We start from the raw sequence: 11,122 nt of genomic DNA on the forward strand, positions 1-11,122 counted from the left end.
GGTACCCATTCACTTGCATTGCATGGATCTACAGAGCTGAAATATTCTTCTAAAATTCTTAATTTGAGTTCAGCACATGAAAGAAAGTCATACATATCTTAGATTGCATGAGTGTGAGTAAATGACAGAGTTTTCATGTTTGCGTGAACTATCCCTTTAAAGGTGTATTTTTGCCGTTTTATTTCTAATAATGCCAATAATCTACAATGACATTTAATATATTTGATTAGTGTGCTTAAGAGTCCAAAAACTCTTTGGAGCTACTGTATTAACATCATGTGATAGATTGGATCAGAAGATGACAGCCACTACTTTACGAAGTGACAGATGTAATATAGACATAAAAATTCTGCAATTTAATTAATTCCCTGCAATACATTTCAGAATAGCATAGAGAAATCAAAGAAACGGAAAAAGAAAACATGTTATGTGTAATGTAAAATTTGAGCTGATCTTTAGCATTATTTTAAATATGTATATAATATACCTGTCTTTTATGAACTTTTAAGAATAGGACAGTTTATAAAGACAGGAAAGTGTTATAGAAGGAGCATTAAGCATGAATACACAGCTTTTATATATCCTGAGAAAAATGCATTGCCAACTTCACAACAGCTCCAACATTTACAGACATCTTAATACATTGGAACTAATGAATGGTTAGGTTGAAAGTAAAATTATCAAAATCTCAACTCATTTAAATTGTGATTCATGCCCTGTTAATATCAGTTTAGTGTACATAAAATGTCACATGTGAAAACAGAGGTAATTTCTGCTCAGGGCTCAAACCTGAGCCAACTGCAATATGCCATGGGGGAAAAAACAGTGCAATTTGTAAATGGTATCTACTTACCCTTCAGGCAGTGGGTTAGAAACCACAGTTAACAACATGACTGTCAGTTCAACCAGAAATCCTTATATTAACTGGCCAACTTGCTCTGACAAATACTGTATCTCCACCAAATTGTTAATGCATTCTGTTATCTTGCAGTGTAAGGATGCTTTACATAACAGTATCTCCAGCCCTGAGAACAAGTCAAATAGAGTCAGTCTCACCAGAGGTAAACAGATGGAGCTGCAGTTATGCCTGGAGTGCTAGGTGCCCAGTTGGATTCAGTTCTCTTTAATGCAAGAAATAAAACACCAAATAGAAAAAACAGAGAAACAACGAGGGCAAAATAGTTGCAGAAATGCTTTTGCAACCTACATTGATTTCAAATCTCAAAATGCTCTCACCTCAGTCCTTCAAGAGTGTGAGAGAAAACAATTATATAGCAATGCATTTCTTAACTAAATGCTATGCACACACCATACACAACTACACCCTCTTAGTGACAATGTTGGAAATATTGAGTATAAATAGACATAACAGTAAAGTATGTAACATTGCCCTTTCAAAAAAACACATCAGAGCACACTTCCTACGAAATCAATGAGCGAATGTGTTTTTGTGTTCTTTTCAGTGGTTTTGTATCAGCTTGCCGGGGGGAACTTTCAGGAAAACTTCTCACCAGCTTCTAAACACCTTACTGCCCTTGGTCCATATCATCAGAAGGTGTTACTTGGAGCACAAACTAATCCCTAATAGATATCGAGATTCACACATCTTCAGTGTCTGGTCAACTTTAGAGGGTAATGACTTAATTAGATGGAATCCAATGATTAACAGCTGTAATGAACACAATCTGATGGGGCAATTGAACCTACAAATTTGGTAGAGATCTGACTGCTTATTTTCTGTTTAGAAATGTCAATGTAGTTTCCATAAACCACCATTCTCAATTATGCAGGACCTCTAGTGTGCACTAAAGTACCAACAAATGCCTGGAAATCAGCTTTTAAATTGGGAACTCACTTCTTCATTACACTTAAATCTGACTGATTTGTAGTAAAATGTCTAAAATAATCAGAAATAAAATTTCTATAAAATTTCACAAGTTCCATGAATGATTTATTTACAAAGTAACACATAGAAGAACATTTTGGCTCGAATTAAAAAGTTTTATTGCGTTATGTTGGCAGACAATCAAACATCCACATTTACCTCCTTCCTCTTTCTCCAGCAGGTTGATCACAAGATGGTGAATTTAATTCAGTACATTTAACAAAGCAAAAAAAAAAAAAAAAGAAAAACAATAATAAAAAAAAAGGATTTTGAAATTGAAAAGACTTACAATGAACAACAAAGATAAATTAATTCATGCAATCCTTTGTAGATTAAATAAAAAAAACAAGACCTTAGTGAAAAAGTATAGTATAAATTATCATTATACTGTATTAGTACATAAAAATTGACTAGGAAGGTTTTTATCATCTGCGTTATAGTGGAACGTTTAATAAAGACATCTTTAAAGTGACTAGGTTACTCAAGTATGACACTACATAAGAACCTTTAAGGGGCACTACTAGAATTGGTTCAGATAAAGGATTGACACCAGGATTAAGATCAAAACCCTTGTGAAGACAAACAGATCCATATTTTGGCAATGTACAAAAGTACAGCAATGAACAGATTTTGAAGACGATGAAGGATTTCTCACCATTAGCCAAGTGATGAAACTACTTGAATGAGTGGTAAAACATCTTACATAAAACAACAACCAAATACAACCTTTATTTTTGTCTAATGTCTGATAAAACTCCAAAAGAAACTACACATGCAAGCCAAAAGACATAAAAAAGTTAATTAAAAGAAGCATCTGAGGCAGCTGTGTTTCAAGAATATGTACAGTGAAAACAAATAAGAGTCATTACGGTCCAGCACTGGGAACATCAGAAAATGTATATACACACACATCTAATAACTGTATAACAACACTGACTTGCTGTAATAAAAGCATTATAGTATTAAAACATGTTATTCAATAAAATGTCTAAATAAATAGAATTAGTATATCTTGATTGTTCCAATATATTGACACCAGAAAAAAACAAAAAAAAACAGGAACAACTTGTACAAGCTTCAACCTATGAATGTTTTAAAAAAGTGAAAATGCACAAGTTAAAAGGCTCAGCTTAAGCTAAAGAAATCTGTAGCAGCTCATTCAGTCAAGACAAGAATTGTCTCTTGGCCACCCACAAAAGAATCATAGAGTACAGAAGAAATCCTAAGTTTGCACTTAGGACCATGGCCATCTATATTTCAGACTCTCAATGGCAATAATTCCTCTATGTCCATTCTGTGAGGTAGAGCTGCAACAGATCAGTCAGTAGGCGAATCAGTATCATGCCTTCTGTTTTTGTTTTTCCAAAGGAGGGAATGGATGCCATAGTGTTTCAGGTCAGGATGACTGTGCTCCAATTAGGCCACAATGTCCAGTAGAGTCCCACACCTTTTACTTGGGTTCATAGCTCATCATGGTTCCTGGTGAGGTCTTCGCCATAGTTTGTGGCCTGGCTGCCTACAAACATGTTCCAGTTCTCAAGAATCTCTTCTTTGGTAAGCATCTGGTCCTGGTGAATAAAATATGACAAAAATACAAATTTGTTGTCTACATAATTTGGATTGGATCAAAATAAGGTTATTTATTGAAATACCAAGTACATGTGTGTTCTTGGATAGTCGGTCCTCACCTTGTCTGTGTCTGACTCATACACCAAATGCCTGGCCTCTGCCTGTGCATGGTCATAGTCTTGTGGGAGGATCCAGTGGCGAATCTCCTCTAGGTCCATCTTCCCATCTTTATTCAGATCTCGAAAATCTGAAAACTGATCTCTCTCAGTCCTTACCCAGTCTGGTTCTGGACCGCCATCTTCGTGAGCAAACATGTCTGCTGTAAAATAGCAAGAACAATTTTTATTGAGTTTTGCACAATATATAGATGTGGTAAGGTTTGTAATTTTCTTCCCAAGGAGGAAGTGAGGGCACGGGAAAATGTTCAACACAAGTCTTTTATTTTACACACTTTCTCGGCTAACACAACAAGCTAACACAAAACCCACAGAACACTCTGCTGCATGCATGCGTGTGCGTGTCTCTCTCTCTCTCTCCCTCTCTCTCTCTCTCGGTGGATTGGACTACTCATTTATATCCCTCTCAGCTCTCACTGCAAACACAAACAGCTGTCGAGATACATTTCCCACAGGTGTCAATCCTTCCCATTCTCCCCTCTCATGGCATCACTCTCCACAGACGTTGCTAGGCCACACCCCCATCACCACAACAGGTTTGGAATAACATGAGGAGAGTACAATATTAATTTTTTAGGTTAACTATTTTATTCATTTGATCAACAACAAAGCCTCCAAAGTCCATCAATCAAAGTCAAATCTGACAGCATCTTGTGTTCTCAGTTTTATTCTGGAGGAAATCATATCTGTTTGCTGGATCAAATCTAAAAAGCTTTGTAGAAAAGAAAATTTCTGGTAATGAATGCAAACCTTTGAAATCTATTCGGACTACGCCAGACAAAAAGAACTCCTTTTTCTTTTTCCTCTTGGATTAAAATAACAGTCTACTAGCTAAATATGTCTTTTCTCAAGAGAGAAAAAACTAATTACTCATTCCAAATTTGGACATGGAAACATGGAAAATCATTTGTTTGGGAAAGATACATTCAAAATATGCCAGCATGTTAGTTATCGTATATATACACAATAGTCCAAATAACAGATGAACCTACCAATGTATTCATCCTCATCTACATGACCATCTCCATTCTTGTCAATGTCCTCCAGGGTTTCCTGGCAGAAGGCAAAGAGTATAACTTAAACTGCAATTGAATTAAATTAGCTAAGGTAATAACTTTGTATGCTATTTGAATATTGAAGAACACTTTTCACTGCAACAAAAACAAATGCTATGATCTTTTTTTTCTTTTTTTTTTTGAGAACACATGCACATTTTCTAGATTCAAATTCTTTAATTAGTCTTAATAAGCAGTGTTACTATGGTTGATATAATCTCCCATTCATGCTATGTAAATTACAGGGCCTAAATATTCTAAAATAATATTGTAAAAGAAATACTCTAAACAAGGGGTAATCTACAGTCAGACAGGGTGTTCAGGACACTGACGTGGAGCAGAAGGGTTTATTTTGCAATAGTGAAAGGTTGTACATCTAACATATTGCATGGCTATTTACCAAATAACTAATTAAATTAATATAAAATACAGATCGTGGTTGAAATTACTTTGTGAGCAGTGTTAATCTCGGCAATAAAATCAGTTTTGATTTTGTCAATGATGACGAAAAAAGCACATCATGCTGATAATTAAACAATTTAATTAAAGCACAGTGTTGACTAAAATATGAGAAAAAAAATAGCACTTCAAGATATTAGCAATGCAAGAAATAAACAGAAAAGAGAAATGTCGGTTTATAGAATAAGATTAGATATTAGATTAGAACGTGCTGAACACAGGAAAAATGAACCACTTTAAAACTGTTAATTACCTCACTTAAACGTACACTAAATATATATGAGATTAATTCCTATATCCACAACATATATGTAATATTACATCATTACACAATGAACAGGTGAACCTGAACTAATTTACGAGCTAGTAATAATTACGTAACTTGCGTTGTGAACATGCTGCTTCTGTAAAAAAAAAAAAAAAACACTTTGTGTAATGCAATATCCTAAACTGAATAAACACAGAACATTAATAACAGTCTCTAAAGCATGAAGAATTCAGAATACAGTAGGCTAACTTTTAAAGAGTAGCTTACAAATCAATACAGTAATTATATGCAGTTGTACAGTATTTTGCATGTAGCATCTGTTTTAAATTGATACGTTTAAATTAAGAAAATTTTTAATATTAAAGTTTGGTCTGTTACAGTTTGACACACGTTTTTGTCAATTTGCACATCATAATCAGTTAAAAGATATTTTCGTTGACAAAAATGTTATGCCAATTAATCAGAGAAAAACTGAAAAAAAAACTGAAAAAAAAAAAAAAATAATTAAATTAAATATGACGAATAATTGACTAATTTTAAAGGACATTTTCATCAAAAAATAAACTATGACCAAAACAAAAAACTATGCAAAAATGAACACTGTATGCGAGAAGAAACGGACCGGAGTATACAGAAAAAGCTGAATTCCACCTCTAGTTTTTGTCAGTTCTGTGCTTATATTGTGAAAATGACTGCAATAACTGCTCTTTATCTTTCTTATTAAATGACTACAGTACTTGCCAGATAAATAAATAATTAACTGGACACGAAATATTAATTTGAGTTGAAATTATTTCACTAGTTTGCTTGTAAAGATCACTGAATGATACAGAAAAAAGAGAGATGACTCGCAATACCCGGATGACCGGTTAAATCTTATACCTGGATGTGCATTCATCATTTCGAAAAATCAGACCGCTAGATGGCGCAGTTGACAATCAGAATAAATTATTGCAGAGAGCCGTGAAATATTCTACACACAAATGATGGATAAGATTATTGTTTAAATGAAATTTTCTGTACAAATACAAGCAAACTTACAAGGACCACAATATCCTTCATGTGATCAAACTCCTCTGGGTGGAGGAAAGCAGTAAACTCCTCTCGCTCTGCGGCTATGTCGTCATTTAGATCTGCAGCCTTAAACCTGCGCTCATCTCGTGGAAGCATCTTCTTAAAGCTGAATTGGTCAGTTGTATCTTCAAATTCTTCTGGATTGGCTGTGAAAAGAGGTGAGGTCACATCAGAACACTTGAACACAGAACGTAATGATGATTTGTAATGTGCAAATCTTCTGCAGAACTCAGTAGATTGAGTCATACAGCTGAAGTCTGTCTCATTGTACCAAAGTCAGTTAATTTGAGTTGCTTCTCATGTATTGATAAGCTTGTTAGTCCTTATAAGGGCCAGTGGTGGCTCAGCGGTTAAGGCAAGGTTGGGGGTTCAAGCCCCAGAACCGTCAAGATACCACTGTTGGGCCCTTGAGCAAGGCCCTTGACCCTATCTGCTCCAGAGGCGCAGTTTCATGGCTGACCCCAGCTTAATTGGGATATGCGAAAAGCCGTGTACATGTAAAAGGCTCTGTACCTGTACTCTGCACAATGACAATAAAGTTAAATCTTAATCTCAATTAGAACACACAAGATCAAGTCCTTCACAAATATTTAATCAATATTGAAACTTCTGATGGGTCCGGAACAGTTCTGTGACTCACCTAGATAGTAACCGTAGGTTGCTTGCTTATATTCTTCCCATGAGATCTTGTTGTCTTTGTTCAGGTCATAGTCAGACCAGACCTTTGCAACGTTCTCATAGACGTAACGCTTCTGTACTCTCTTGATCCAGGCCTTGAGTTCATCCATAGAGATATATCCATCACCATTGCTGTCAATACGATCAACTATTTTCCTAAAAATGTCAAAGTGTATAGAAAGAAAGAGTAGGTTTTAGTAGCCATTAATTGTTTTTAAAATGCTCCTCTTTTCACAGCCAACTAAAGCCTAGATCTCAAAGTGCAGACAGTGGAAAAACTTAATGAGCCTTCTCAACACATTTCTAGCTTTTCAGCCCTACCAGGGTGCATTTCATGCAAACATATCCAGGACATATTTCACCCTTGTATAAAATTAGGGATGCATCATTGTATTGGCTTCTGATATGTATCTGCCAATTATTGACCAGATGAAAACCATCTTCATATTGGTAATTAGCATGAAAACGGTGATATGAAAAACTATGATTTATTTATATTTAATTAGTAACACACTCTGAATTAAAATGCACAAATCAGAAATTACAATATGTAGAAGGGTTGGCACTCCTAGGACCAAGAAATATTTCATTTGTACACTTTCTTGTTCTCACATTAATGCGGAAAAACCCCACCGTAAACGGACGTGAAGTTATGAAAACAGCACTTACCTATAAGCTACATGATGAGGGAAACAATCCAAAATGCTTTGAAACCAGCAGACTTTGACTTCTGAGATATAGGAAATTATATATATTGGAAATTATTTATTGTTAGAACAGTAAAAACTTTTGTGTACCTCTTTATACATTTTTTAAACATTCTTAAGTAAAACAGTCAACTGATGACAAAATAATGTGAAGTGGCAGAATTATCGGCCAATATTTTATGTTAATATCGGTACCGGCCATATTACATCACTGCATCCCTATAATAAAATGTGTAATTATCATTATTCCAAATTCTGAATCTAATATGATTTTTACCACTGTAAAACATTATTTTATTACAATAAAAATGTATGTACTGCAATGACTTTTAATGTAATCAAACATTTAAGTCAGACAAATGCTACAATAATGTGCAAATTTTGGGGTGTAAATAGTCCCTCCATTTAACCCCCCCCCCCCCCATAACAGTAAAGAAAATGAGGGAATAAAGGGAGTGCTTAATTGTCATAAAAACAAACAAAAAATAAACATAATCCTGTGGGTGTGAAATATGACCTGGACAAGTTATTGACCATTTTTTTCACGTTTCATAAGATTCACCCACCAATCAAACCAGAGAATTGAGAGCAGCAAACTTATTTGTATCCCTGATGCCACGTTGTGATGTGAGCCCTCCCATTCAGAGCACTCTAAACGCAGTTATGTGGGGTAAGCACCAAGCCTCATGCCTACGCCCAGAAACAAGACAAGATCCGATCTCCAGAAACTAAATATACTGTAGCTGACACGTATATGCTCTCTTTCATAATCTATTCAGGACTACCGACAGTCAGGCTTCTGATCCGCCACCCATGGCATTCATTATATTGTAATTTGCTTGGAAACATGCTTCATTAGCAAAAAGAGGCAATCACACACCCTCCATCTAATGCGCCGTTAAACTACACAGCCTTGACACTTTTACCTGCTGTAAAAGTTAAAAAATGACCCTGGAACACGTACATAAGCAATTAACACATTCAATAATAAGAGGCTCACTTTAAAACTGTAAAAGCAGGTTTGGGAAAGAAATGTCCTAATATACTTCACTCTTTTTTTTCAAAGCCATTAGGTCGCATACTTTTGCACAAGATTGCATACTATTTAGTTTATTTTTTTTTATAATAATAGTAGTAGCAATAATAATAATATTAATAATTTTGTACAAATTGAGCCATTTCTAGTCACTAAAATGTAGTATTAGATAGCAGTTTAACTCGAAAAATATTTGTTTACATGGAGATTTGCATGGCTTTTCTGTGACGTTTTGTGATTTGTATGCCCCTTCCGGCCGGAAAATCACATTCAAACAATTCTCGATATTTCCAGTAATTCCATGAATGTTGGAACCCTGTATTTTGATAAAACCAAACACAAATCTTACCCTAATCTGGCTTTGCTTTCCTCTGGGGTGAGTTGGTCAAATGTGGTAGCCTCCTCTTTGCCCAGAAAGGCCTCATGATCGTACTGAAAGCTCTGGTTATCTTCGTGTGTTTGTCTGCTCAATATAGGTTCATGGTGAACCCTTTCTTTTCTAATAGTGGGTTTTCCATACACAATACACGTATACAGCGACACAATACATACATACACCGACACGTCCATGCCTAGAGAAAAGCAATCCCAACGCAGAGAGAGTTTTAAACTGGCATAAAGTTAAAGAACTGTTTGATCCAGCTTATTCCTTTGTAGAACACCGCTAGAATCACGCGTTACAATTGCAGGCGATTCCGTTGTCATGGAGAAGCGTTACAAATTTGTACAATGTATCAACTAAAAGTGAAACAATTACAAGACATCAGAATACAAGTCAGTTCTTTTCGATTTCGTTTCAAACATACCCGGCGGATCACCAAAGGCTACAACCAAACCCCGAATGCATGTGTTTTGACGCACAGCCAATCACGTCGTCGCTAATAAATATCGGCTATTGTTAGAAGCTCTGCTATTGGCCAATGGGTTGTTTGTAACTCGAGATGGGCGTGCACGCCACGTCGCAAGATGACACGCAGAAGTGACTGCTGTTGCTTGCCGTTTGTCAATGCCAAATATTCCAGAGGACTTGTAATCATAGCAGAGGCCACAGTAAACATTACATTGTGAAAAATCTAAACAAGATACGAAATATTACCAGGTTTAGCCCAGATGTATTTCTCAGTAATCAGCTAATAAAGCATAAAGTTACTATATTTAAATAATAGTTAAATTTGACACGAATTTTACATTATCTAAAGAATGCTAGGGTATTGTTCTGCGGTTGCTAGGTGTTGATACGGTCTTCTAAATGATTTAAGCGCATTACAATACAGTGTTCTTGGTGGTTAAAGGAAAAGTTCACAAAAATAAAATAAATAATAATAATAATACCACTCATCATTTACTCACCCTCATGTCGTACCAGATGTGTATGAATTTATTTCTTCTGCAGAACACAAAGATTTCAGAAGAATATCTCAGCTCTGTAGGTCCATACAATGCAAGTGAATGGTGACAAAAACTTTGAAGCTCTGAAAAGCACATAAAGGCAGAGTAAAAGTAATCCAAAAGATTCTAGTGGTTTAATCCAGGTCTTCTGAAGTGATCCAATAAGTTTTGGGTGAGAACAGACCAAAATGCTACAATTTTACTGTACACCTTGCCTCACCTCTAGGCACTATCATGATTTCAAGCTCGATTACAACATATGCACAGATCTCTTCATGGCACTAGGATGTGTAATCGAGCTTGAAATCATGATAGCCAAGGAGACTGCTGATTCAAGATTTACAGTGAAAAATGAGTAACTTTTTGGTCTGTTCTAACCCAAAACTGATTGGATCACTTCAGAAGACATGAATTAAACAATTGGAGTCTTATGGATTATTTTAATGCTGCCTTTATGTGCTTTTTAGAGCCATTTCACTTGCATTGTATTGACCTAAAGAGCTGAGATATTCTTCTAAAAATCTTTGTTTGTGTTCTGAAGAAGAATGAAGGTCATACACATCTGGAATGGCTTGAGGGTGAGTAAATGAGACAATTTTACATTTTGGGTGAACCATTCCTTTAATAGGTGGTTGTTAGAATAGTCCACCCCAAGCCTCTAGGAAATTCCGGTTTTAGAAATGGCTTAAATCCCTCCTTTAATGTACTGTATGTCTGTCCAGTTTTATTGTCCTCCAGGCAAAATTGTAAGTCTGATCACTTTGAAAAATAATAGCACACCTCTCCCTTACAATCCATATAATTTGAAGTATCCTTCAAGAAGCAT

General features: G+C 35.5%; 1 protein-coding gene across 2 annotated transcripts; it reads right to left on the minus strand.

The window, feature by feature from the left end:
• Nucleotides 1-1,992: 1,992 nt before the first annotated feature.
• Nucleotides 1,993-9,743, minus strand: rcn1 (reticulocalbin 1, EF-hand calcium binding domain). 2 transcript variants are annotated; one of them, XM_052148721.1, is made up of 6 exons: nt 9,257-9,743; nt 7,127-7,320; nt 6,454-6,632; nt 4,623-4,683; nt 3,574-3,770; nt 1,993-3,453 (listed from the first exon to the last, which is right to left on the minus strand). In XM_052148721.1, the coding sequence occupies exons 1-6, from the start codon at nt 9,475-9,477 to the stop codon at nt 3,346-3,348; spliced, it is 960 nt and encodes a 319-aa protein (XP_052004681.1). In that variant the 5' UTR covers nt 9,478-9,743; the 3' UTR covers nt 1,993-3,345. The 2 variants fall into 2 exon arrangements, with proteins under 2 accessions (XP_052004681.1, XP_052004672.1); XM_052148712.1 differs by having other exon boundaries at nt 3,574-3,773.
• Between the last annotated feature and the right edge of the window lie 1,379 nt (nt 9,744-11,122).

The sequence above is a fragment of the Xyrauchen texanus genome, chromosome 2 (genome assembly GCF_025860055.1).
Source record: "Xyrauchen texanus isolate HMW12.3.18 chromosome 2, RBS_HiC_50CHRs, whole genome shotgun sequence".
In the NCBI taxonomy this organism is placed as follows: domain Eukaryota; kingdom Metazoa; phylum Chordata; class Actinopteri; order Cypriniformes; family Catostomidae; genus Xyrauchen; species Xyrauchen texanus.